The following is a 27,099-nucleotide window of genomic DNA, read 5'->3' as shown; positions in this document are numbered from 1 at the left end:
GTGATCAAAGTCCCCGTCTTCTGGCCTGACACCTCCAAAGCATCTTCCTGACCTTCTGGTTGCCCCACCCCACCACTCCCCCCAGGCCTGCTCCTGCACTCCAGCCCCAGGCCTCTGCTGGACACCTGGGTTCCCACTTATCAGCACAAGCCCTCATGGCGGAACCCAGGCGTCCGGCCTCCCACCCTGTGGGCCAGCGGGCGTGGAGCCGAGGCTTTAGAGCCTCCCAGCCGGCCTTGTTCCTGTCCCATTGTGTATGGGACAGGGGCGGGGCGAGGGCCAGCACCAGGGAGCCCCCCTCCCTTCAGCCCCCTCCCTGCTTCCTAAGGAAAAGGACAGGGCTCTGCTGGAGCGGGAGGCAGAGTTGACGTGCAGCCGACATGGGCAACTTGAAGAGCGTGGGCCAGGAGCCTGGGCCACCCTGCGGCCTGGGACTGGGGCTGGGCCTCGGGCTGTGCGGCAAACAGGGCCCAGCCTCTCCAGTATCAGAGCCCAGCCGAGCACCAGCGTCCCCACCCTCACCCCCACCGGCACCAGACCACAGGTGAGAGACCGGAGCAGGTGGGCAGGAGGGTGTTGTGGAGGCCTAAAGCCCAGGGCTGGAAAAGGCTGAAGCCAGCAGCTCAGCCAGAAGGGTCAGGTCACCGACACAAAAGGTCAAGGCCATCAGTATAGACTATAGACAGGACAGGCAGAAAGAGACCAGGGTCAAGGTCTGAGGGTAGCAGGTGAACGTGAGACTTAAAGGGGCCTGCTACAGAATTGGACCAGGGTTTAACGCCAAGAACTGTTTGGCTTCTAAAAAGTTACTTACCTCTCTGAGCCTGTATTTGTATAGGATGGGGACATGGTAGTACTTACCCCATCGGGTTGTAAGTTTCTAGCTCATGGCAAGCCTTCAACAAACAGAAGTGATGATTAAGCAATCATCACGCTTAACTGGACGAAACAGGAGCTGGGGAGGGGCATTCAAGGAAAGTAAGAGAGTGGGGTATCATGGAAGGAAGAGAGAGCTCAGCCAGGAGACTCAGGCCCTTGAGGTGGGGGCTGAAAAGGCAGGGTTAGGCCCTTTCTCTGCTCCAGGCCCCCTTCTAGTGGCTGCCAGCCCCAAACTGGACCCTGCAGCCCTAGCCCCAAGAAGAGTCCCTTCTGGAGCCAAAATCCCTGGAGAAGGAAGGACTGGGAGGCCCACTGGGGTGCTAGGCCAGGGCTGCGGCCCTGCAGCTCAGGCGCACCCCAGCCTGAGTCCCTCCCTTCCTCCCCTCGCTGGCTGGCGGCTCTGGAGGAAGTGATAAGGCCTCTGAGGCTTCCCTTCACACGAGGGCCACTGTCAGGAGGGGTGTGAGTGGAAGGAAAATCAGGGTTGAGGAATCCCTGCAGGGGCTTCCCTCAGCTCAGATGAGCACGGGCTCCATCCCCCTCAAGTAGGGCTTGTGACAACTTGAAGGATGGGACACTTGTCCTGGTATATTTTCTGTTGCTATACCGCACTCCCTGAGATCTAGTGGCGTATAAAGAGGTTTATTTTGCTCATGGTTCTGGAGGCTGGAAGTGCAAGAGCATGGCATGGGTATCTCACATGGCAGGGGGCTTCATGTGGCAAGACAACACAAGGGGGCACGTGTTCTTTTCACAACAAAGCCACTTCCGCTAAAACCCGTTCATCTATGACGGGATCACTCACTCACAAGGGCAGAGCCCCCTCTTGACATAATCACCTCTAAGGTCTCACCTCTCAACACTGCCATGGTGGGGACCAAGGTTCCAGTCCGTGAAATTACAGAGACATATTCAGACCATAGCAACAGCTCGCCTGCAAAAGAAGTAAGGCGGGCACTATACAGAAACGGGGACCCAGCCTGGAGGCCCAGGCCTGACTGAGCACCAGGAGGCCAGAGGCAGCAGGTAGGGGAAAAGCGCCACCTGCACACCTCCGCCAGGAGCCCTGACTTTTCCGAGCCTCCAGTGCCCTCTCTACGTAGGGGCGCAGTCACTACTTACCTCCTGAAGCCTTGTGCAGGGTAACAGAAAATGTCAGGAGGCAGACGGCCGGCAAGCCACAAATCAGTGGGATTAGCGGTGCTGTGGGAGGGATATCCAGGCTATCTGGGGGGAGCCCCAAAAGAAACAAACTCCTTTCCTGTGATTCTGTCCCTGGCTCCCAACAGTCCCCCACTAACCAGGCCCCCGGAGGGACCCAAGTTCCCACGAGTGAAGAACTGGGAGATGGGCAGCATCACCTATGACACCCTCAGTGCCCAGGCCCAGCAGGTAAGGGGGGGCCCCCAGCACATCCTGGGGGCTGCGGGTGGGGGTATAGTTTTTGAGGCCTGGTCTCAGCTGCAGGCCAGAATAAGGAAACTCTGCCCTGCCTTGAATTAGCCCCTAGTCTCCAAAAAGTAGTGAGGACTGGAAAGAATCAGAGGAGCTGAGGGTCAGGCAGGGACTTTGTTGACTCTCAGTCCCTCGCCTTGACCCAAGCCCTGACTCAAGTATGCCCTAAACCCTTCCAACCTCACCCCCATTTCCAGTCACTCCTGGCCCAGACCCACACCTCCCTGAACCCTCCCTCCCTCTGCCCCAAACTCCTGAACCAGTCCCTGCCACCCCACAACCAACCCTACAATCTGACTTGGGGACCTTTGTGCTCCCTGCTCCCCCTAACCAGGATGGGCCCTGCACCCCAAGACGCTGCCTGGGCTCCCTTGTATTTCCAAGGAAAGTACAGAGTCGACCCTCCCAGAGCCCTCCATCCACTGAGCAGCTGCTGGGTCAGGCCAGGGACTTCATCAACCAGTACTACAGCTCCATCAAGAGGTGAGACTTCCCTGACCTCACAGTGCCCCCTCGTCTCACTGAGGCCTCAGAAACCTCAGGATCACCCTCCCTACACTCCATTCCCTCATCGGATCCTCACACCAAAGGCTGAAGGCCTCCACTTCCTATGGCGTGCCCTCCCTTTCTCCCTAGGAGCGGCTCCCAGGCCCATGAGCAGCGGCTTCAGGAGGTGGAGGCTGAGGTGGCAGCCACGGGCACCTACCAGCTCCGGGAGAGTGAGCTGGTGTTCGGGGCCAAGCAAGCCTGGCGCAATGCTCCCCGCTGTGTGGGCCGGATCCAGTGGGGAAAGCTGCAGGTGTGGCCAGCTGGCACGTGCCCAGGATGAGCACGGGGAACAGAAAGGAGAGGGGAAGGTGTGGGTAGCCCCTGAGGCTTCCCTGGGGTGCCAGGCAGTAAGGGGGATTCTAACCACTGCCCTAGAGATGAAAAGTAAGGGGATGGGCCCACCCTCAGAGTCCCCAGGGAGCCTCAGTCTGGTAGCTGACACCTGGTTAGCAGACCCTTGGCTGGGACAGGGATGAAAACTCTAAGCCCCACTGAGCATGTGAGGACAGCTGAGCAGGGACACCCTAGGTGGCTGTCAGAGGAACAAAAAGCAGCTTTTGGGAAAGGCCCCTAACTGGCTGTTTCTGCCAGGCAGGACTTGCTACCCAACCAGGCCCCTCCTCACACCCCCTGCTCCCTGCTGGCCCCCACACCCTCCACACCCTCCTTCACACACACACACACACACACACACACACACACACACACAGCTCAGAGCTAGCCTGGGCTGCTGGAACAGCCTGGGACCGCAGCACTAGAGAAGCAAGGGACTCAAAGGGGAACTAAATCCGTGACCTTGGCCTCCTTGGCTATAAGTGGCCATCAAAGAATGTGGAATGAAACCACAGACTCAGCAAATCCCAAAGGCGCCTCCAATAAAATAAGAACTATCCCAACCCTCACCCAACCTCTAAATTATTCAAAGCTTTAGCTCAACTTATACCCAAAGTTTCCATAATAGTCCCCACTCCTTGCTGTCTTGCTGTGTCCTTCCTTTGGCCCCAGGCCAGCTCCTGCCAACCCCTGTCCCTGTCAAAAGTTTCTTCCTCCCTCAGACAGGAATAAGACCTCCCAGCCTCTTCCTGAGGCCTCCACTCTGCCAGTCAAAAGGACTCCTAGCGTCAGACTGTCAGCCCCAGAGGCCACCTAGTACAGCCACCCCTCCCAGTATCACTGTGCTCAAGGAGTAAGAAGACTGACCAGGGTCACCTGCCCTTGCAGCTAAAGTCAGCTACTAGAGGGAGGAGAGACTCGCCCCAAGAGATCAGAGCAGGCTATGCAAGGTGTGCAGGGGTGCAGGGCAGGAAGGGGTCATCATAGATACAAATAGAGAGGATGGATTAAGTGGACATGGAGTGGTTCCCCTAGCCCCTGCCTCCTTCCCAGAGAGCCACGCACAAGTTCCCACTGGGCTGGCACTCAAGAGCCCTCTCTTTTTGCCTTTCCCCCTGCCTTGGTGGGCCCAGGTGTTTGATGCCCGAGATTGTAGGTCTGCACAGGAAATGTTCACCTACATCTGCAATCACATCAAGTACGCCACCAACAAGGGCAACATCCGGTGAGTGCCCTCCTCCCCACTGTGCCAGGCCCCAGCCCACCCTGGGCGGCAGGGAAGGAGGGGTTCTGACCAGCTCTCTTCCCCACATTAGCTCAGCCATCACAGTGTTCCCCCAGCGCTCCCCAGGCCGCGGGGACTTCCGAGTCTGGAACAGCCAGCTAGTGCGTTATGCTGGCTACAGGCAGCAGGATGGCTCTGTGCGGGGGGACCCTGCCAACGTGGAGATCACCGAGGTGGGCACTGAGGCAAGAATGGGATATGACAAAGAAGAGGGTACTGCTGGGCAAGGACATCCAGCCAGTGAGGGATTCTTGAAGTGAAGGATGGAAGTGACTAATGGAGAGGACCTGGAGAGGGCCCCTGGGACCCACTTCTGCCCATTCCACACAGCTCTGCATCCAGCATGGCTGGACCCCAGGAAACAGTCGCTTTGATGTGCTACCCTTGCTGCTCCAGGCCCCTGATGAGCCCCCAGAAGTCTTCACTCTGCCCCCCGAGCTGGTCCTCGAGGTGCCCCTAGAGCACCCCACGTGAGCATGAAAGGGACAGGGTGGGGTGGTAAGGCCATCTCCGAGCCTCTAGAGGAGAGGCTGCAGGGAGCCCCTGGCAAAGGCTCTGTGGGGGGGCTGATCCAAGCCTGACACCCCCAGGCTGGAGTGGTTCGCAGCCCTGGGCCTGCGCTGGTACGCTCTTCCTGCGGTGTCCAACATGCTACTGGAGATAGGAGGACTGGAGTTTCCCGCGGCCCCTTTCAGCGGCTGGTACATGAGCTCTGAGATCGGCATGAGGAACCTCTGTGACCCTCACCGCTATAACATTCTGGAGGTGAGGGCCACTGGTGAAGAGGGGGTGTGGAGCTGCATGCCCTACCCTCAGAAGGCCAACCTGAGAATCTGAGCTCCATCAGGTCTAAGGACAAGGGTTTTAGAAACACCAAAGCCAAGGCAAAGGGGCACGTGTGTGTGTGTGTGTGTGTGTGTGTGTGTGTGTGTGTGTTTCCAGAGCTAGAATCTACAGTTCTATAGCTTTCATCAGATTTTCTCAAGCGAGGCCTTAAAAGATTAAGACCCATTTCAGAGTTAAGGCCCAGGACTGCCTGGGAAGTGACTGGCACAAGGCCTCTCTTCTCTGTGGTGACTTTGCAGGCAAAAACCTGAGCTAGACCACACTGAGCAGCTGAGCCCCCCAAGGCCTGCTCCTACCTCTCATTTCTTTCACCCACAAGTTTGAGATGAGATACTCTCTATCCACTACCCACTGCCTGTGTCCCAACCAATGCCATGCTCCCCTGCTTCAGGATGTGGCCGTCTGCATGGACCTGGATACCCGCACCACATCATCCCTCTGGAAAGACAAGGCAGCAGTGGAAATTAACGTGGCTGTGCTGCACAGTTACCAGGTACGCGGGCTCACACTGGCCAGGAAGGCAAAGGGCCAGGGGTGCAGCAGGTAGAAAAGAGAGAGGCACCTAGAAACTGGGGCAGAACTTGGATGGTGGACGTTCCATAGTCCATGTACCATGGGGCACACTGGACCTGCAGCTATGGCCACAGTTATTCCAGATGCTACAGTATGGGGGCCTGGTGCATGCTGGGAACCTCGTTCAGCAATTCTATCCCGGCGGCATATTGTGGGATCCACTGAGGATCCGGATGGAGGGCATTCTAGGTGTAGTACATGCTGAGATGTGTAGTTGGAGGAATCTGGTGCCTGCCAACTACTTCTACGAGGTTTCTCAAGAGTGAAGGATAGCTGGGCATGTGGCGCACACCTATAACCCCAGCGACTTGGGAGGCGGAGGCTGGAGGATCACAAGTTCAGAGTCAGCCTCAGCAATTTAGCAAGGACTTGTCTCAAAATAAAAAAAGGCTGGGAGTGTTGCTTAGTGGTTAAGCGCCCCTGAGTTCAATCCCTGGTACCAAAAAAGAGTTAAGGATATTTTGGTTTGGGGGCAAGGTTTACAGATACTGGAGATTGGGATTGCTACCCATGTTGAACTTGGAACATGACCATGCAAGCTACAATCTGGAGGTGACACTGTGGTTTGAGGGGACACAGTATATGCTAGGTTAGTGTAGGGTGGGGTGACAAACGTGATAGAAGTAGAAGGGATGGGGTCAACAAGCCGCCTCTGAGCCCAACCTCTCTCCTCTCCCCACCTCAGCTGGCCAAAGTGACCATTGTGGACCACCATGCGGCCACAGCCTCCTTCATGAAGCACCTGGAGAACGAGCAGAAGGCCAGGGGCGGGTGCCCTGCCGACTGGGCCTGGATCGTGCCCCCCATCTCAGGCAGCCTCACTCCTGTCTTCCACCAAGAGATGGTCAACTATTTCTTATCCCCTGCCTTCCGCTACCAGGTGCCCACCCCAGCTGGCTCCTGCCCCCCTGGGCCCAGCACTAAGCAAGCAGCTTAGGAACTGCTGACCTTTTATGTTCTTTGCCCCCCCCCCACTTCCTGCAGCCAGATCCCTGGAAGGGGAGTGCAGCCAAGGGCACTGGCATCACCAGAAAGAAGACCTTCAAGGAGGTGGCCAAGTGAGTTCCCTAGAAGTGCTCCCCTCGCCCTCACTCCTGGGGGATCCAACCCAGCAGTGGCACCCAGGCCCTTGCTCTGATGGGGTCTGGACCCCTCCTGCCCCGGGAGGCCCTCACCTCACTCTCGCCTGCAGTGCGGTGAAGATCTCTGCCTCGCTCATGGGCACGGTGATGGCGAAGCGTGTGAAGGCAACCATCCTGTATGGCTCCGAGACTGGCCGGGCCCAGAGCTATGCACAGCAGCTGGGGAGGCTCTTCCGGAAGGCGTTTGACCCCCGGGTAGGACTAAGCCCAGGGGCAGGGAGCTGGCAGGGGAATGGGGCAGGCCTCTGTCAGCACCTTCAGAGGTGCCCTGAAGGACAGGAGAGGGTCAAATTTAAGACTCACAAGGAACCCCAGCATACACAAGGACTCAGGGATCAAGTCAGGACCTGAATCTCACCCTGCCAAGGAGGGTGAGGGGCAGGGGCAACAGGGCCAAGCCCCCAGGACGTTGGTCTTCTCACCCACAGGTCCTGTGCATGGATGAATATGACGTGGTGTCCCTGGAGCACGAGACCCTGGTGTTGGTGGTGACCAGCACATTTGGGAATGGAGATCCCCCAGAGAATGGAGAGGTGAGGCCTTCCGGAAAGGGGGCAAAGAGGGCTGCTGGGAATGAGGAGAGAGTCTAAATTGGAGAGGCTGGACACACACCCCTGGAAGGAAAGTGGAGATGCCAAGGGAGCCCCCACGTGGGAGAATGAGATGTGGACCTGCCAAGGTGCACAAGCCACACCCCAGCTCTGCGCACACACTGCCTGTGTCCCCAGGTCATCTCCATTGTTAGTGCAAGTTTTTAATACGAGAAAGGCACTTCCTAGCTTACCGAAGAGAACAGACTGCTCCTGGGGTTTTTATTGTTGTTGTTTTGGGGGAGAGGTAGTTTGCTGGGTTTTCTTTCTTTCTTTTTTTCTCTTTTGGCACTGGGGATTGAACCCAGAGTTACTTTACCACTGAGCTACATTCTCAGCCCTTTTTCTTTTTTGAGGCTCACTAAGTTCCTTAGGGCCTCGCTAAATTGCTAAGGCTGGCCTCGAACTTGCGATGCCCCTGCCTCAGCCTCCCAAGTCAGTAGGATTACAGGGGTGTGCCACTGTGTGCTCCTGGGTATTGACAAATGGAAAAACAAAAAACAAATATACTCCACTGACTTCCCTGCTTTTAGCTTTTCCTTTCCTTCTTTACTTAACAGAAAGAAATAGTGCTTTAGACCCCAACATAGACTAGATAACTTTACTTGCTCAACAATACCACCAATGAACGTCTTGTTGCTAACCATTATTTTCTCAGTGTATGAATTTCTGAGCTGGCCAAGCTAAAGGCATTTCCTCTCCCAGGAGTAATGCCTCTTTAGCACTAAGTACCACCTCTAGACCCAGAATCCCCTACAGCAGGCTTGACTGCAGACAGAAGCCTTCTTCCTCTGCCTTCCTGTCCATATGAGCCCACATTCTGATCTGTCTTTTAAAAAAGATCTCAGTGTCTTCTCAGGATCTGGCAGGGCCTCCTGGCTACATCATGACATGGCAGAAGGCATCCCATGGACAGAGCTCAATTTTATAACAAAGCCACTCCCAGTACAACCCATTAATCCAGAGTGGACCACTCCATTCCTGAAGGCAGAGCCTGCATGACTCAACACTTCCCAAAGGTCCCATCTCCAAATGACTTTGGGGACTAAATTCCCAACACACAAATTCTAGGGACAAACTTTCAAAGCATAAGCAACACCATAAACTGACTTATTTCAGCATAAAAGTAGTAAATAAAACCATGTGGCCCACAGTTCTAATAAGATATAGAACACTTCCATCATCCTAAAAGTTCTCTCATCGACTCCTCCAAGTCAGTCTCCTTCCCCATCCACCTCCCTACCATAGTTGCCATTCCTGGCATAACAGATTGGTGTCACCTGCTCCCCAATGCCATACAATGGACGCACACAGTACCATGGCTTCTGTCACTTGGCCTGTTTGTGAGATTCACCCATGTTGTAACATGACTCAGTCCTGTGTTCCCGTCGCCCGATGAGTGGTGTTCACCATGGGAATATCCTGGCGTGTTTAACATTCTTCTGCTGAATGTTAAACACTGGGATATGTTAGACACTGGGCTCTTTCCAGTTTGGGGCGATTATGAATCAAGCTGTTAAGAACATTTTTGTACCAGGCTTTTGTGGGCTTATGTTTTCATTTCTCTTGGATAAATATCCAGGAGTGGAATTGTTGGGCCATACCATAGACCTAAACTTTTTCCCTTTTTATTTATTTATTTTTTGTAACTGCTAACTGGTCAGCTTGAATTGCACTCTTAAGATTTATGCATTTTCTTTGAGGGGCCAGGCACATTGGTGCATGCCTGTATCCCAGCGGCTCAGGAGGTTGAAACTAGGGGATAGCGAGTTCAAAGCCAGCCTCAGCAAAAGTGAGGCACTAAGCAACTCAATGAGACCCTGTCTCTAAATAAAATACAAAATAGGACTGGAGATGTGGTTCAGTGGCCGAGTGCCCCTGAGTTCAATCCCTAGTGTCCCCCCTAAAAAAAAGATTTATGCATTTCAATATTACCCCAAATTTTTAAGGGAGCAAATATAGTAATAAACCCCTCAGAAAATGGGGTGATTCACTAATGATATAGGAACAAGAATACTTATAGCAGCATTGCTCATAACACCCCACACTGGAAACAATTCAAACAATAATCAGCGATAGACTGGATCAACAAGTTGTTCCATCATTAACCGTGAACAAATTGCAACACACACAATACAGATAAATCTCAAAACATGAATGAAAGAAGCCAGACACAAAAGAATCAATACTGTAGGATTCATTTTGTATAAAATTCAGAAAAAGGCCACACTAATCCATAGTGTTAGAAACCAAGAGATTGAGGCCAGGTGTAATGGCGCATGTCAATGATCCCAGAGGCTCAGGAGGCTGAGACAGGAAGATCGCGAGTTCAAAGCCAGCTTCAGCAATGGCAAGGTGCTAAATAACTCAGTGAGACCCTGTCTCTAAATAAAAAATACAAAAATAGGGCTGGAGATGTGGCTCAGTGATTGAGTGTCCCTGAGTTCCATTCCCAGTACCAAAAAAAAAAAAAAAAAAAATCAGGAAATTGATTGATCACCCCAAGTTGGAGACAAGAAGTTGAATTCTGGGATGCTGGTAATGGTTCTTGAGATGCCAATTACACAGGTTTGTTCTGTGAAAATCCTTACAACTATACGTTTACTATAAGTGTGCTTCCCCCCACTCCAGGGTGTCACACACGCTAGGAAAGTGCTCTACCATTGGGCTACACCTCCAGCATCCCCTCCCCACCCTTTTTTTTTTTTTTTAATTTGAGACAGGGTCTCACTAACTTGCTAAGGCTGGTCTTCAACTTCTAGCCCTCCTGCCTCAGCCTCCCCAGTCTCTGGGATTACAGGCATGTACCACCTTGCCCAGCTAGGCTAAGTATATTAAATATATTTTCCATTTATAATATTTTCAATCTTACATTATTTCAGCTTACCTCCTGATAACCCCAAGGAGCATATACACATTTTTGAAGGGCTAGAAATGTTCTACCTGTCAACGGTGTCTCTCCCATGGAGGTTACGGTAGATAAGGATGGTCTTTCTCTTATATTACTTTACATAGTTGTGTAAAAGTAGACTTTTTCAAAAAGTCAACCCTCTTCTGAAATTTTCAAAACAAAAACTAGAAGTTATTAGTAAAGAATATTAGGGGCTGGGGTTGTGGCTCAGAGGTAGAGCGCTCACCTAGCACTTCAAGGACCTGGGTTCGATCCTCAGCACCACATATAAATGAATAAATAAATTTAAAAAAAAATAGAAGATCTTAAAAAAAAAGAATATTAAAGATAGGGCTGGGATTGTGGCTCAGCGGTAGAGCACTCGCCTAGCACGTGCAAGGCCCTGAGTTCGATCTTCAGCACCACATAAAAATAAATAAAGATATTGTATCCAACTACAGCAACAAAAAGAATATTAAAGATCAACCAAGTACAGTTTCACATTTTCGTGGAGTGTGAAATGCATATCCATGATATGAATGCTTCCTTGGGCAGAGTTTTGCAGCAGCCCTGATGGAGATGTCCGGCCCCTACAACAGCTCCCCTCGGCCAGAGCAGCACAAGTGAGTGGGCAGATAGCTGGGGGGAGGGGAGGGAGCGGGAGGCATCTGAAGACACCAAAGGAAAGGATCCACCCCCACCCCATGCCTCAAGTCCTTCCCCAAAAGCCTTGTAGACAGAAGCCAGGAGGCCTGAACATCATCCCAGCCCCAGAGGTCTTCCCTCCCCAGAGGCCCACCCACTCCCAGGCCCAAGCCTCTGAGAGGCTGACAGTCCTGCAGTCTCCTTCAGAGGGAGGTGGAACCAGAACAGACCCTGGTCCTGGCTGCCCCTCAGTTCCTCCCAAGGGCAGGTCCCTTCCTATCGCAGAGATGAAACCCTGAAGTTGTCCCCAGGCTAGGCCTGGGCCTGGGCTGCCTCCCCAGTTCCCTGATATCCTTGTCTCTGTCTTCTTGCCAGGAGTTACAAAATCCGCTTCAACAGTGTCTCCTGCTCAGACCCCCTCGTGTCCTCCTGGCGGCGGAAGAGGAAGGAGTCTAGCAACACAGACAGCGCAGGGGCCCTGGGCACCCTCAGGTTGGGGTTCTCACCAAAAGGGGTGTGCAGGGATTGAGGGCAGACATGGGCTGGTACAGACGGCTCCAACAATGGCTCCCTGCACCCCAGGTTCTGTGTGTTCGGGCTGGGCTCCAGGGCATACCCCCACTTCTGTGCCTTTGCTCGGGCGGTGGACACGAGGCTGGAGGAGCTGGGTGGGGAACGGCTACTGCAGCTGGGCCAGGGCGACGAGTTGTGTGGCCAGGAGGAGGCCTTCCGCGGCTGGGCCCAGGCTGCCTTCCAGGTGAGCCCTTAGGCACCCCAGTGTCTGATCCTGTCCAGCCCCCAATTCTCATCCTCACCACCCTGGGGCCACTCTCCTCTATTCCTTCAGTGCTGAGACCTTCGATGTTGCAGCTAGAGGCTTACCACATCCCTGATTTTTGTCTCTTTTCCTACCCCTTTCTGTTCCTTCCCAAATCCACTCTCATTTTGCCACTGCACAGCCAACATATCTGGGCTCAGACCTGAGTCGTGGACAATGTGCCCTAACAGGAGGTGTCACACCCAGGCAGAAGCTTAGACAAAAGGGAACAGGCAGGGCCTGGCAGGAGGGTGGTCAGTCAGGCCCAGGCTGGGCCCCATGAGTACACACACAGTGTGTGCAGGGTAGGCCCCCTGCCAGTGGTGGGCTGCATACCGGGAAAGAGATCGAATTGAGAGGGTCAGGCAGAGGCAAGACTAACACTAAGAGCAGCCTGGGATCTTTAGGAAGTTGGAGGCCAGGTAGGTGTCAGGCAGTGCCTGGCTAGGAGAGGTGATCCTGGCCAGGGCAGGGTCCCAAGAACTGTGACGTTTAAGCCTGGGCTTCCTCAGCAGGCAGTGATCCCCACCTGGGGATTATGCCTGGAGCTGAACAGGGGCTCTTTCTCCTCATTGCTGACACTGTTCTGTGTAGGGCCGCTGCCCCCAGATCCCATCCATCCGGAGCCCACAGCATGTTTGCATCCAGAGCCAGGAGGAAGGCCACCTCAGAGGGGCTGGGCTGGTGGGGAGGGTGCCCGAGAGGTGGAAGATTTCCTGGGGAGGGGAAGGCCAATCCAGAGAAGCAGGCCCAGCTTGGGAAGGAGGGAATAGAAAATAAGACTTAAAGAGAAAAAAGGGGCCACTGAAAGTTCTGGAGCAGGACACCACCACAACGTTTTGGTTTTGGTTTGCATTTTGTTTCTTTGCAGTACTGGGGGTTGAACCCAGGGGCACTCTAGCACTGAGTACCATCCTGGCCCTTTCTATTATTTTAACACAGAGTCTTGCTAAGTTGTCCAGTGCTAGTCCAGGCTGGCCTAGAACTTTCGATCCTCCTGTCTCGACCTCCCAAGTAGCACATGTGAAGTTTCAGGAATATGACTTTAATGGAGGGGAACCAGTTAGTGCATCCAAGAGGCAGGAAGACTGGCCTTACTGGGGTGGTAGCAGTGGGGATAGGAAGGAAGGGAGGGGCTGGGGAAGGAAGGAAGGAAGAGATATAAGACTATGTGCATCAAAAAAGAAACAGTAACAGGACCTGGTGATATGGGCCTTAGCCAGCCATGGACAAGCCCTGGAACTCAGGCCTGGGATGTCCAAGCTGCTCACTGGACTTGTTCCTGGCCAGAAACAGATACCAAGGCATGCACCCCCGACCCGGCTCCATAGGAAGATGGCATTTACTATCTGCATGGGTCGTGCTAAAGGCTTTACATAAAGTATTTCATCTAAACTTCACCAGAACTCAATGAGTTGGCAGGATGGGGAAATGAGGCATGAAAAATGTAAGGAGTCAGAATTTGAATGCAGGTCTGAGTGCACAGCTGCCTTTACTGAGCTGCTCCCTGAGAAACAGGGAAATCCCTTATAAGACAAGTGAGACAAGTAGTCAAAGGAGTCGTCTGCAGGTCCCCAGAGCAGCAGCCAAGCCATGAGTTGGAGAACAAGGTTCTGTGAAGTGAGCACAGGCCTCTCTTCATCCTCCCTCCTGCTCCTGGGGCTGCCGTGGCCCCTGCGGCTGGCCACCCCAAATGACAGGAGACTGCTGTGTATCCCACAGGCCCAGTGCACACCCATGTCACACCCTCTCACCAGGGAGTGGCTCCTCACTAGGGCCACTCCCTGGTGGCAGGAGGTCCTCAGCCCTTCTACTCATCCCTCAGGCCTCCTGTGAGACCTTCTGTGTGGGGGAGGATGCCAAGGCAGCGGCCCAGGATATATTCAGCCCCAAGCGCAGCTGGAAGCGTCAGCGGTACCGGCTGAGTGCCCAGGCTGAGGGCCTGCAGCTGCTGCCAGGTTCGGCCTGCATGCTGGATCTTTGCTGTCCCCAGGGTGGGGGGCTGGGGGGCAGCACTCACTCTCCCAGGGGCTCAGGCTCAGCCTCTTCATTTGCTTCCTCCCCACCTTCAGGCCTGATCCATGTGCACAGGCGGAAAATGTTCCAGGCCACAGTCCTCTCAGTGGAAAACCTGCAAAGCAGCAGATCCACGTGAGGAAGATGGTTCACCCTCCCCCCGCCCACTGCAGCCTCCTCCTCCCAAACTCCATCCCCACCCTGCCCTTCTCTGACCCTCTATAACTGCCAACTCCCCACCTGCAGCCGGGCCACCATCCTGGTGCGCCTTGACACTGGAGGCCAGGAGGGGCTGCAGTACCAGCCTGGGGACCATATAGGTGTGTGCCCACCCAACCGGCCTGGCCTCGTAGAGGCGCTATTGAGCCGCGTGGAGGACCCGCCACCACCCAGCGAGCCTGTGGCAGTGGAGCAGCTGGAGAAGGGCAGCCCTGGTAAGGGCTCCATCTGCGCAAGAAACTGAGAGCCTGCTCCACTCCCCTGGCCCAGTGGCCCCTTGAGGTCCGCCCTGCAGGGCTGCCACCTCCCTTCACTGCTTGGCACTAGCTTGAAGCTAGGTGTGCCACCCCTGCCAGGCTGGCCTTGTTGCAGCATGGTCCACACAAAGCATGGTTCTGGTCTCAGAACCTGCCCCCCAACGTGACCCCAAAAGACTTTCCCCTGCTCTGGGCTCCTCCTAGAGCCTCCCCAACTTGCTCCATAGCTAGTGTATCTTCTACCAAATCAGCGACTAGAGTTAAGATAAATCTTAACAGGGGTTAGGGGTATGGAAGCCCAGACAAATACACTGAGGGTGCCCAGACAGGCCCAGATAAGCCCACACTACTGTTCGAGGGCAGATTTCCGAATAAAACACAGTGAGTCAATCCCCCCAAAGCTAACTTGAGCCCAGATAGTGCAGTGTGAGCTGGGCCCCTTCCTCAGAGCTCCCTGTGCACCGACCCTAGGTGGCCCTCCCCCGAGCTGGGTGCGGGACCCCCGGCTGCCCCCGTGCACGCTGCGCCAGGCTCTCACCTACTTCCTGGACATCACTTCTCCACCCAGCCCTCGCCTCCTTCGATTGCTCAGCACTCTAGCCGAAGAGTCCAGCGAACAGCAGGAACTGGAGGCCCTCAGCCAGGTGGGGGCCAGCCCACAGGGAGCAGGGATAGAGAGAAGCATGAGCCGGGGGTACCCAGTGTCAGGAAGTCCTCACGCAAGGTTCTGCCTGGACTTTCTTCTCCTGGCCAATCTGTCCTGGTGCTTTAAGACCCAGCTTCAGTCTGACTGATGCATCTTTGGATGCCCAAGATTGTAAAGAGATGTTGGTTGGCCTGAACTGAGGGAGGAACCCAAGGAGGTTCAGCAGGGAGGGCTCAAAAAGGGAGGTCACCAAGCAGGGCTATGGGGCACCCAGTCCACCACATGCCGCTCTGCCAGGACCCCCGGCGCTATGAAGAGTGGAAGTGGTTCCGCTGTCCCACACTGCTGGAGGTCTTGGAGCAGTTCCCATCAGTGGCACTGCCTGCGCCCCTGCTCCTCACCCAGCTGCCCCTGCTCCAGCCCCGGTACTACTCCGTCAGCTCAGCACCCAGCACCCACCCAGGAGAGATCCACCTCACCGTAGCTGTGTTGGCATACAGGACCCAGGGTAAGGACAGGAGCAGGAACAGGTCCCTCAGTGGAACCAGGACAGGCCCCTTACTGGCCTCTCTTCCCCACCCACTAGATGGGCTGGGCCCCTTACATTATGGAGTCTGCTCCACATGGCTGAGCCAACTCAAGGCTGGAGACCTCGTGCCTTGCTTCATTAGAGGGTAAGTGAAAACTACAGGATGGGGAGGGGCATCAAGTAAAGAGAATGTCCAGTCAGGGATAGAGAAAGTGCCACATGATTGGCTGGGAACAGATGGGGAATCAGTGGGGGAGGTCACGGAGGGTCAGGTGGTAACTCTGGTGAGGAGTGTTACTGCATAACAGACCAAGGACAGGGTATCATCAGGCCACTTGAGAATGGTGGCTAAGTTTTGGACTTCACTAATTTGGACTCAGGGTCCTGACTTAAAACTACGATTTCCAGAGACACAGCAGGATTAGGCCAGCCAGTTGTCACTTAGTGAAACATGGCTTCCACAGGCCTCTGTCCTTGGGCACAATCTGTGTTGGAAGACATGGCACATGGGACTGTGGTCCCCAAGACCCCACTCAACCCAGAAAGGACTACCTAGGGTAAAGACCACCCTCAGCCAGAGTGCTGAGGAGTGAAAGATCTCAGGAGCCCTTTCCTCCTGCTGCGTTCCTATCTGACCCTTTCCAGAAGCTAGGAGCCAAATCTCCTTGTGACTGTGTTCTCAGCACCCAGTAGGCCCAGGGAGCCAAACCCACCCAGGAATCCACTCAACTCAATATAAACCAAATTTCAACATGATGGCTTTTAAATACTCAATGAGCTTCCCTTTAATCAAAAGTCTGTTTGTCCTTCCACATATTTTCCGAAACCCCTAAGTTGAGTCATTTAAGTACCCTCCAGTCCAAACTAAATTTCCTCTAACCCAATCCCTTAGAAGCTACAGCCCCAGGGAGTTTCTGCCTGTGGGCAGAGTTTTTTAAATAAACACATCCCACTAACTGATCCAGAGACGACTCCAGGGACTCTACAGGTATAACTCCTTTACCATTGGACCCTGGGTTCTTCTGTCTGCACCACCTGCCTGAGGTTGGTAAGAACTGGGGCCCGGGGAGGAAGGGGGCCTGATGGAGTCTCTCTGGCCAGGGCTCCCTCCTTCCGGCTACCACCTGATCCCAGTCTGCCCTGCATCCTGGTGGGCCCAGGCACTGGCATTGCCCCCTTCAGGGGATTCTGGCAGGAGCGGCTTCACGACATTGAGAGCAAAGGTGAGGCTGGGGCTGCGGGGACTGACTGGAAGGCAGGAGGAGTCACACATTCTAGGGACAAAGGGGTGGGGCTGGAAAGCAGGAAGCAGGTAGGAAAGAGTGCAAGAAACTGGGGCCAAAGGTGAAGGGAAATTTATTAGAACAAGGCTGGGGTTGGGAGGTGCCTGGCGGTGAGGCTGGGCCTTGTTTGTCGGGCTCCCTGGTACATACTAGGTGCAGAATTGAATTAAGAAGGAAGGCAAGCTGGGTGTGGTGGCGCATGCCTGTAATCCCAGAGGCTCAAGAGGCTGGGGCAGGAGGATCACAAGTTCAAAGCCAGCCTTAGCAACAGCTAAGTGCTAAACAACTCAGTGAGACCCTGTCTCTAAAAAAAGGGCTGAGGATGTGGCTCAGTGGTTGAGTGCCCCAGTACCAAAAAAAAAAGCAAAAGAAGAAGAAGAAAGAAGGGATGGGCTGAGACCCAAAAGGCAAAAGAATGTCCCAGGTAGATTCTGGGCTGTGCCAGAGCTCACCTAGGTGTGGCTCGCCTAAGGAAGTGACAGGGTGTTTAGGTTGGGCATGGGGTGTCAATCAAAAGGGGGCTGTGACTCAGAAGAAGGTTGAAGGAGTGGGAGAATGTGTGAATCTGCGATGTCACAACGCAAAGGGCATGGAGTTTCCAGTCAGAAGACCCAGTTCTAGCCTGGCTCCACCACTGGCCAGCCACCTGAGATCGGTTTCCTTCTCGGTAAAGAGACTTCAAGGTCTCTATGAAAGCGTCACGTATTGCCCTAGAGGTCAAACAGCCAGGAAAGTGGTTGCTTTCGACATAAATGCTGGGCTGTCAGTCTGGGCGAAGGTGGCCAATGAATGGGGCGGTGTCGCTAGGGCTGCACCCAAATAGGGCCCCTCCCAAGCCGTGTTGCTCGTAGGACTGCAGCCCGCCCCCATGACTCTGGTATTCGGCTGCCGATGCTCGCAACTCGACCATCTCTACCGCGACGAGGTGCAAGACGCCCAGCAGCGCGGGGTGTTTGGCCGCGTCCTCACCGCCTTCTCCCGGGAACCCGACAGCCCCAAGGTGCGCGACCCCGAGGGCGCGGGGGCTACCTGAAGCCTGGCAGAGGGAAGGGTAGTGAGTGCGCTCGGGTAGGCACGCGGTCCCAGGCCCCGCCCCCTCAACCACTCGGCCCCACCCATGCCCACCTCCGCCCTAGACCTCGCCCCGGGAGCGGAGGCCCTACCCCGCCCGCCACAGTCACGTTCCGCCCCTCACCCGCATCCCCCAGACCTACGTGCAGGACGTCCTGAGGACTGAGCTGGCTGCTGAGGTGCACCGCGTGCTGTGCCTCGAGAGGGGCCACATGTTTGTCTGCGGCGATGTCACCATGGCAACCAGCGTCCTGCAAACTGTGCAGCGAATCCTAGCGACAGAGGGCGACATGGAGTTGGACGAGGCGGGTGACGTCATCGGCGTGCTGCGGGTGCGAAGGGCCGAGGCCCGGGGCCAGGGCGGGGGCAGTGCTTGACCGGGTGAAGGGGCGGGGCCCGGGACAGGTCCGATGCAAGCCTCTAGGTTCTCGAACCCTGTTCTGATAAACTGAGCTCTTTTCCCGCAGGATCAGCAACGCTACCACGAAGACATTTTCGGGCTCACTCTGCGCACTCAAGAAGTGACAAGCCGCATACGCACCCAGAGCTTTTCCCTGCAGGAGCGACAGCTGCGGGGCGCAGTGCCCTGGGCGTTTGACCCACCAGGCTCAGACACCCTCTACCCTTGATGGCCCTCTGGTTTTCCACTCCAGTGCCCAAAGATAGAGGCTATCACACTACTGTCGGTTAACCAGGGCCAGCCACCTCCCCTCACCTCTTAAAGGTGCCTTCTAGCACCTGTTGCAAGGCTACAGAAATCCAGCCTTATTCCTCTGGGAATAAGAAAAATTCTTCCTCTCCAGACTGGCTTCCCTGCCTTGGTGTGCTTTAGGTGAGCTGTAGATTCCCCCTCCCCCTCAGGAAGGAGTATCACCTTTAAAGTCTAAATCATTCAAATATTTATTATTGAAGAGTACCGTGAGACTGATGTTATGAGATCATCATGCCAGATGTTATGAGATGCCTAACCCAATCCCTATGGATTACAATTATAAAAAGACAAGATTTGTTTTAACTTGTTTAGCTGTGGGGGTGGTAATTCTTTGACAGCCAGTCCTACACACTGCAGGTGACCTAGCACTCTAAAACCATGGTTTCCAGCCAATCACAGGCAATTCTCCTGTGTTGTTCTGTTGCTCTTTATTGAGAAAGCAGATGCAGCCCTCAGCTGCCAGGAGTGGGGCATGCCAGAGACTACTGTCACACAGCTATGAGCAATTTTTACTGCTTACTTCACACAGGATAAGAAGCCACACCTACTTCCTCAATGCTGAAGTCCAAAAGATCAGCCCTCCCTAGTTTTTCCACACACAAGGCCCCATTTTCCCCAAGTCTTATGGGAACCTAAAGGGGAGGCTCCTTTCCCCCAGAGGGAAGAACCCCCTGCCTTGCAGACCACATTCCTCACTGTCTTTCTAATACTTAGCCTGATCTCCATCTGGGCCCCTGAACTCCATCTTGTTATCAGAGAACTTCTTCCCAGATAACTGCTCTAAGACAGCCAGTTGGGGCACTGTCCTTTAGCCCCTTTATATGGGGACTATTCCTTAGACTGGTTTCCCCATACCACAGGCATCACCTCCTTTCCTACTCTTTTCCTGTTTTCTGGGGCCAGTTCCTTATTGACCCCCAGGTTCTGCCCAACTAAAGCATCCTGGACTGTCGTCTGTAGGGCTCTGTGTGTCCTTCCATGACACCCATCCACAATCTCCTGTAGCTGGAGAAGCCAGGAACCTGGGGGTGGAGAAGACTCTTGATAGAAATCGAAGGATCTAGGTCCTAGAGATGACCATCCCCTTTACTCCAAATCCCACCAGTGTTCCCGTCCCGCTACAACTGCTCCAAACCAATTTCCTCCTCCTTCCTTCCTTCCCCTCCAAAGCAGACAATACTGACCTGAAGAGTCTGTTCAGTCAGTGCTGGGGACCTGGCCAGGCTCCTTCAGGGTGTCTGTGGTCTCTTGAAACCCTCTATGGAACAAATTCCGGACCCTCTGGGTTCCCCACTGCTGTCTGGGACTGGAGGCAGGACTGGAGCCTGGTGACAAAAGCCGTCAGCTGGGCAGTGCCATGATGTTCAACATCTAGTAACATCTGCCCCTGCATCCCAGCCTCCTCACCATCACTGGACCAGGATGGCTTCTCCTCATCGGGCGAGGCTGGCTGTGAGGGACTAGACCAGGGCCTGGATGGGGAGGAGGCTGAAGCCTCGCCCCACAGTTCCTGCTGCTGATGATGATGAAGCTAGATGGATGAAGAAGAATGAGGGGCTCCCTCCTGCCCAAGGGCAAGGCCAAGCCCCTGGGCTAGGTACAGAGGGATAGCAGCTCTTGTCAAGTACTTTCTCAGACTCTAGGCACCCTTCCCTCCACTCTATCGTATTAATCTCCTTTCTCCCCATATTTCTCTTCCTGACACCCTTGTACTCACCTGGTGTAGGTAGATGGCATGGAGACTCATCTCAGCAGAAGCAAGCTCTGGGAGCTGGGTCACCTTCTGGCTCCCAGTGCCTCCTGGGGACACACAGCTGGAACACAGTATGCAGAGGTCAAGAGACATGCTCTTTTCCCCCAGAGGGAGGGTCAGACTATAGTTCCTCTTTCAAATCCCTTTGCACCCAGCTCCCTCCTTCTGCAGAATCAGCCCCAAACAAGATTCCCCTGCGTCTCAGGTCTCCACCCTTCACCTGGGGTCCTGAGCAATGCGGGAAATGGAGGCAAGAAGGCTGGCTGTGGCGGCAGCTGGGCAGGGGGCTGTGGGGCTCAAGTCCCTTGGAGGTAGAAACGGATTCCCCAGGAGGTTGGCCAGGAAGGCCTCTGGCTGAACAAGAGAAGAGGAAACCAAAAGGGTCAGAAGAGAGGACAGGAAGGAAGGGGGTAAAGGAAATCTGAAGAATGAAGAAGAGCAGGCTGGTTGGGCCAGCCACCAGGTTAACACAAAAGTGAAACGGGAAAAGGGGAAGGCTGGGACCAGGGGTGGGAAGGGCAGAAGGGTAGGACAGGTCTGGGACTCACCAAAGGTGAGGTGCAGTTGCTGAGCACCCCTGGAGTTGGGGGGCTTCGAGTGGAGGTAGCACTCCAGGCAGCTGCATCTTGTTGTACCCGTCCCCGAAGGTGCCCAAGGAACTTAGAGCTGTGCCCTGGTGGACGCCATTGTGGGTGTGCCAGCGAGAAGCGCATCAAGGAGAGCTCAGTCTTTCCATCCTCTGCACGCTGAGACAGGGAGGCTTCTGTCTGTCCCTCCGAGAGCCACTGTGAGCAACAACAGTCCTTCAAGATGCTAGACACTGAGCCTCTGGGGAGTAGGTGGGACAGGAAATACTGTTCCATGTTCCAAGTGAAGGAAACAGAGCTGAGACAATGACTTCAGGATCATCCAGAAAAGCAGAGGAGCAGGACCTAGGTCTAGACCCAGCTTCCAAATACAGACAGTCCCAGTGCTATAGATCCAGGCCCCAGGGAAAAGGGATGGCTGTCCTCTCTAAACTTAACCACTGGCCATCCCCCCTCTCCCAGCCTCTGTGAGGCCCTCTGCTCCCATTTACTGCCAGCAACTCTGTAAAGGGTCTACCGATGTCATCTCATTGTCATCCTTACACATCTACACTCTGCTTACTCTCCTTGCCTTCACCTGGTAAAGACACTAAGGCACCGGGAAGTGAAGAGATTGCTCAAGGTCACAGGTAGCAAGCAATGGAGCTGGGTTGAAACCCAGGTCTGCTTTGGGTGAGACAAGCAAACTCCTACCCAGCATAACCCCACAGGACAGAAAAGGGCTCTCACCTGAGGGTGGCCATGGCGCTTCACATCCATAAGAGCGAATGAACAGATGTCCCCAACCCCGGCCACATCCACAGTGAAGTGATGAAAAAAGTCAATAATCTCCAATGCACGAGGGCGAAACCAGAAAAGCAGAAACAGCGGGGTGAGGAGTGGGGACAGGAGCTCCTCCAGGAGAGAGACCTGGGGAAGCAGGAGTTGCTGAGGGACCCCCCCAGTGATCAGGGTTAGGGAGCCCCCAGGGACACTCGCCAGGGCAAGAAGCCTCCAACCTAGGCACTCGGTAGGCTGGAGGTCCCTGTGTGGCCCATTGCCTCTTCCAGCCAGACCACCCAGTGCCGTGTCACCTCCGCAGCCGCCAGTGATCCCGACCCTCACCGCTCGGTATTGCAGTAGCTGCGCCATCTGCCCGTAGGCACTGGCCCTGCCGCCAGCGCTGGGATCCTCTGGGAGGTAGTGCATGTGCGCCAGGGCGGCCTGCAGCTGGAGCTGCGGGGGACGCCCCTGGCACTGCTCTTCCGGAATGAAAGACCTGGAGGGCGGGGTTTGGGGTGGGGAAGGGATCTGGGGTTAGGAGAACAATGGGTGGAACAGAGAGATGGGGTGGGCGCTAGAGGTGGGAGAGGTTAGGGTTCGCCAGCGGAAGGGGTCTCATTCAGCCCCTGGTCAAAAAAGGATACACCACCAACACCACCCCAGGTATGTGCCGTCCCACCTGGCCACGGTGGCTGTCACCCCGAGCGCAGTCATGGTGGTGAGTACGTGTTCTACTGCGAGCACGTCCTCATCATAGATGGTGAGCACCAGCAGCGCTGCGAAGAGCGCGCCAGAGAAAAAGACGAGCTGGCGAGCCAAGAGCGCGCGCAGGGGCGCCGGGGGCTCCGCGGCGCGCAGGAAGGCCATTGCTGGCCTGTACGCGCGGGCCAGGCGCGCGTGCAATTCATGTGGCAGCTCGTTGAAGTGGCGCAGCTGCAGGCGCGCCAGGCGGGACCAGCGGCGCGCCCCGAACGCGCCGGGCTCGCGTCGCAGCAGCTCCACGTGGCTGTAGAAGGCGTGTAGCACCTGCCAGGCCAGCACGAGAGGGCTCAGCGCCAGGTTCACGGCAGCCAGCAGCAGCACTGTGCGCCCCAAGCGCGAGGCCAGGGCGCCCCGCTGGTCGCTGCGCTTGTAGGCATCAGGCAGCTCCCAGCCTCCACGGAAGAGCGAAAAGGGACCACGGAAGAGAAGCAGGTCGATGTTGAAGGCCAGGCCGCGGCTGAGGAAAGCCGCACTGCCTCCCCAGGGTAGCGGGCAGCGGGCGGGCAGCAGGCCCTTGTTGGCCAGCGCCACCTGGTAGTTGGTATAACGCAGGATGCGATGGTGGACGTCCAATTCCGTCAGCGGCCGAGGCTGCACGCATAGCCCCCCGCTCCTCTGCAGCTCCAGAAGGCGGGACTGCACTTCCGCCCAGGGCACGGAGCTGAGCTCCTCCTAAGGAGAAGGGCCTGGTGAGCACTAGCCGTCCTGATTCTACTCCACAGTGATGCCCAAGCTCAATGCACCCTCACGGGCTGCCTACAAACGGCCACAAACTCACCAGTACCAAAGCTAAGCCACTTATCCTCCATCCCCACCTTTGGATTTCTGCCTAATCCTGTGCTAACAGAGCCACTTCCTACTTAGTTCTGTCCTATTCTGAATTGCTCTGCTTCTCATCATCCCTGCCACTCATGTGGCCATTAGTCACTGCTCCCTGGTGACACCATTAAATTCCAGGTATGGAAGCTGCCTTCTTGGCTCCTTAAGGTCAGGTTTTTCTGAGCCTCCCCTCAGAATGACTGGCCAGTCTTGGGGGAATCTCTCCTTCCCATGTCCAGTATGCTTATCACGTTTGGGCCCCTGTCCTCACTACCTACTGCCTGGGCAGGCTTTGAGACACTCAGCCACAGTCACTCTTAGCCATTTGTGCTGTCACCAAATTAGTCTTCCCATGACTCTGGCTTTGACCATGCCCTAAGGCAACTGTGCTGTCAGACCTCATCTGGAGGTCTGTAAACCTCATATTAACCCAGTTTCACCCAGCTTCCCCAGACCAGCTTAGTCAAATCTTTATGAGCCAGCCTTTCCAGCTCATCCCAGTATCTCCCCTTCCCTGGAAGGAATGGGAGAGAAGGAAAAAGAAGGGGGATTGTCAGCAGCCTCCAAGAGGATCAGAGCTCCTACTCTCCTGTCTATTCTGCTGGCCTCTTGACTTTCCCCTACTCTGCACCTGAAGCCTCCCTACTCCCAAGTCTTCTAGAACGCCTCCCCTTGCAGTGCAAGAGGGCTGTGCCTGCGCCAAAGGCTCTGGAATTTTGAAGGGGAACAAGGGAAGTGGGCCACAGAAGGTATCTTGAATAAAGAACTCAGATTTGGAGGTAGGAGTGGGAGCAAGGAAGGACAGAGCCTGACCAGGAGATGGTGACAAAGCCAACAAAGTGGCTTATTACAGTGGTGGTGGTAATCACCCAATAGGCCCTTGGAGGCTCCGTTTCAAGCCAGCAGGTTGATTTCCTCATTGCCTGGAGATGCCTATTGCTTTCCCAAATCCTGAACTGGGGCTTGGAATGTCCTCCCCTCTTCCTGTCCTGACCTTCCAAGCCCAGCTCAAATTCCTCCTGCTCTAGAAAGCCAGGTGACAACCCTTCCTCTAAACACCCATTGTTTTTACCACAAGCATGTGACTATAAGTCATCTTATGTGACACATCTAAACAAAGGAAGTTCCATGAGAGCAAGGACCATGTCTCCTAAGTGGAGGTGCTCACCACCTACATTACTCTTAGTCCAGGGCAGGTGTCACAAGGCCTTGCCCTTTCTGCTGTCTCCCCAGGTAGTGCTTCCATCCACATGGCCCTTGCTCTTTCTCCTGTGCAACCCCTAACTCCTGCCTCTCTCTTCTGCTCACACTCTCAAGGCAGACATGCCTGTGTAGCTTACCTGGGGGATGTGCAGAGCCTCCCTGTAAAACACCTGGATGTCCCAGTAGCTGAAGAGGTTGCAAACTGAGCGAAGCAACTGGAACAGCCAGAAGCCAGCAGCCAGGACCAGGAGGAAGACCAGCAGGGGGCTGGCATGAATCCTGTATGGGGTTGGACAGGTCGTGGTGGAGAAACACGGGAAGCCCAGAGAGGAGACGGTCATCTGGAGCAGTGGCAAGACCAGCAGGTCTCAAAGTGGGGTCCAGGGAGGCGGATCCCCAAAGGGGCCCTTACAAGTGTCTGCAAAATCAACACTTCTTTGCAAATCACACCAATGCTTTCTGCTCTTTGAATTCTCATTCTCCTGCAAGTGTGCAATGGAGTTTTCCAGAAACCACAAGAAATTTCACATCACACTGACAGCCTGGGGAGTGTGTGCTTGCACATTCCTAGGTTTTAAAGCTGCCCTGAGGCTGAGGGTGTAGTCAGTGGTAGAGTGTTTGCCTAGCATGCCTGAACCCCTGGGTTCCAGCCCCAGAACTACAAAAATAAAGTTAAAGTCCTCTGCTTAAACTTCTAATAAGGTAAACATACATAAATATGAATCTCTTAATCATCATCTACTTGAGCTACTCCATCAACTTGAAATGTGTTTTAAAATACACTTAGTCCTGAGACCAAAAATTTTGGGAACTGCTCATCTAAACCATCCTGTCATCTTGACCTAGCCACAGTGTTCACCAGCTGTCACTCACCTCTCTGCACACTGGGCTGAGGATAGGATGGCATCTGACAAGCTCACTTTGCTGTGGAATGGCCCAGGCCTTGTGTGGTTATTTGGTTGGTTGGCAAAGAGAACATTGTAATCCACACATCGAAGAAGGAAGGTTGTGAAGCCGACAATGAAAATGAACTGTCTGTGAAAGGTACGGGGGTGGGACTGTGATGAGCCTGAGGGCAGGTGGGCTTCTGCCCCGCCCACCACTAGGTGGGACACACACACACACACACACACACACAGCAGAGCCAGGGCCTGCTGGGGGCAAGCCTGGGCTGGGCTGGGAGCAACAGGCATTATGGAGGAAGCAGAAGATAATGCTCGGGGCCAGGGTCAGCTTCTCACCCCAGCTGGAAGACATCCTCCAGCAGGATGCAGGCAAAGCCACTTCGCTGGCGGTAGCTATAGATGTGGCAGTGGTGTTAAAGACACCTGAGGCACAATGCAATGGGCTCTTCTTGAGGACCCTCCCCTCCCACAACCCTTCCCCACCCAAGGGACCCACTCCCTCCGTGCTTCCTCTGAAGACCAATACAAAGGATATCTTGGTGAAGAAGCTGTCCAGGTTCTGAATGTGGTGCCAGGAGCCTAGGCAGGAAGCACAGCACATCAGGACTGAGCGCTGACCCCTGAGCAATCAGCTCTCCACACCCTCAACTCATGCCAGAGGCCCACAGGGCTGAGCCATGAAGTTCCTAGTCCCCCCACCTATTCCCTGCCACACACTCACCCCGGAGCCCTTCAGGCACATGAAGTAGGGGCTGCTGCTCCTCCCCTTGGAGGGGTAAGTCTTGGGACCCCTCAGGGTCACAGTCCTCCAGCCGCTCATAATCCTGCTCAGGGATCAGAGGGCCTATCCGCAGCCCAGGAGGGTCCTGGGGGCACCGGCGTGAGGGAGGGGGAGTGACAGAGGCCAGGGGTGGGGTGGAGTGGGATCCCCAGGAGGAGGAAGCAGATGCGGGTGTCGATGCAGGTCTTGCCTGTGTTGGGGGGGTAGCTGGGATGGGGAGGGCACTGTGGCCAGGCTGAGAGGCCTCTGTCCCCTGCAGCACTGGGCAGGAGGACCCCAGGGCAGGAGGGAATGGTGAGGAGGAGGAGCTTCTTGTACGAGGGGTAGGGGACAGAGAGAAGAAGGAGACCCTCCCTCCCCCAGGTCTTCGACGCGGAGGAGTAGGGGGCAGCAGGGGCACAGGGAGCAGGGGCACTGAGCCAGGCCCCAGCTCTCCCCAGTGCCCCAGCCGCCCCCTGCTCCCCCCCCAGCCCATTCGGCTCACCATCAGGCTGCGGCTTCTCTTCTCCTGAGGTTGGAGGGATGGGGCTGTGGCTCTTCCCACAGAGATCTATAGAAGTGAGCAGGGACTTCAACCAGGACAATGACAACAACAGTACCAGGTGACTCAGGCTGGGCAGGCCTCGGGCGTCCCAGCTCTCAGTCACCTGTGTGATCACTCACACCCCTTGCAGGGCAACCTGAGGCCAATCCTCTCAGGGCCCAGCCCCCATACCTGGGAGAGGTGCCAACTCGGAAGGCACGGACTGGGCATGCACTGGGACAAGAAGACAGTCTCCATCTTCAGACC

General features: G+C 55.1%; 2 protein-coding genes across 3 annotated transcripts; one reads left to right on the top strand and one right to left on the bottom strand.

The window, feature by feature from the left end:
* Window positions 1-343: 343 nt before the first annotated feature.
* Window positions 344-19,024, top strand: Nos3 (nitric oxide synthase 3). 2 transcript variants are annotated; one of them, XM_027943420.3, is made up of 26 exons: window positions 344-544; window positions 2,169-2,271; window positions 2,669-2,817; window positions 2,971-3,133; window positions 4,350-4,441; window positions 4,533-4,674; window positions 4,832-4,971; window positions 5,092-5,266; window positions 5,739-5,840; window positions 6,606-6,800; window positions 6,905-6,978; window positions 7,113-7,257; window positions 7,491-7,595; window positions 11,098-11,165; window positions 11,563-11,679; window positions 11,770-11,944; window positions 13,830-13,962; window positions 14,077-14,155; window positions 14,267-14,454; window positions 14,968-15,140; window positions 15,440-15,650; window positions 15,729-15,816; window positions 16,773-16,894; window positions 17,806-17,954; window positions 18,163-18,357; window positions 18,493-19,024. In XM_027943420.3, the coding sequence occupies exons 1-26, from the start codon at window positions 381-383 to the stop codon at window positions 18,652-18,654; spliced, it is 3,609 nt and encodes a 1,202-aa protein (XP_027799221.1). In that variant the 5' UTR covers window positions 344-380; the 3' UTR covers window positions 18,655-19,024. The 2 variants fall into 2 exon arrangements, with proteins under 2 accessions (XP_027799221.1, XP_071466939.1); XM_071610838.1 differs by lacking the exons at window positions 11,770-11,944; window positions 14,267-14,454; window positions 14,968-15,140; ... (4 more) ...; window positions 18,163-18,357; window positions 18,493-19,024.
* On the bottom strand, window positions 13,133-27,099 carry Atg9b (autophagy related 9B). The gene is made up of 15 exons (XM_071610841.1): window positions 27,025-27,099; window positions 26,250-26,859; window positions 26,064-26,107; window positions 25,865-25,929; window positions 25,497-25,658; window positions 24,761-24,902; window positions 22,519-23,273; window positions 22,182-22,335; window positions 21,807-21,986; window positions 21,039-21,275; window positions 20,711-20,844; window positions 20,455-20,551; window positions 20,145-20,268; window positions 19,922-20,062; window positions 13,133-14,135 (listed from the first exon to the last, which is right to left on the bottom strand). Exons 1-14 carry the CDS (start codon window positions 27,088-27,090, stop codon window positions 19,935-19,937), a joined length of 2,898 nt encoding a protein of 965 aa, XP_071466942.1. The 5' UTR covers window positions 27,091-27,099; the 3' UTR covers window positions 13,133-14,135; window positions 19,922-19,934.

Source organism: Marmota flaviventris, chromosome 1 (assembly GCF_047511675.1).
Source record: "Marmota flaviventris isolate mMarFla1 chromosome 1, mMarFla1.hap1, whole genome shotgun sequence".
In the NCBI taxonomy this organism is placed as follows: domain Eukaryota; kingdom Metazoa; phylum Chordata; class Mammalia; order Rodentia; family Sciuridae; genus Marmota; species Marmota flaviventris.
The sequence above is the reverse complement of the archived record's forward strand: the minus strand, read 5'-3'. Positions and strand labels throughout refer to the sequence as shown.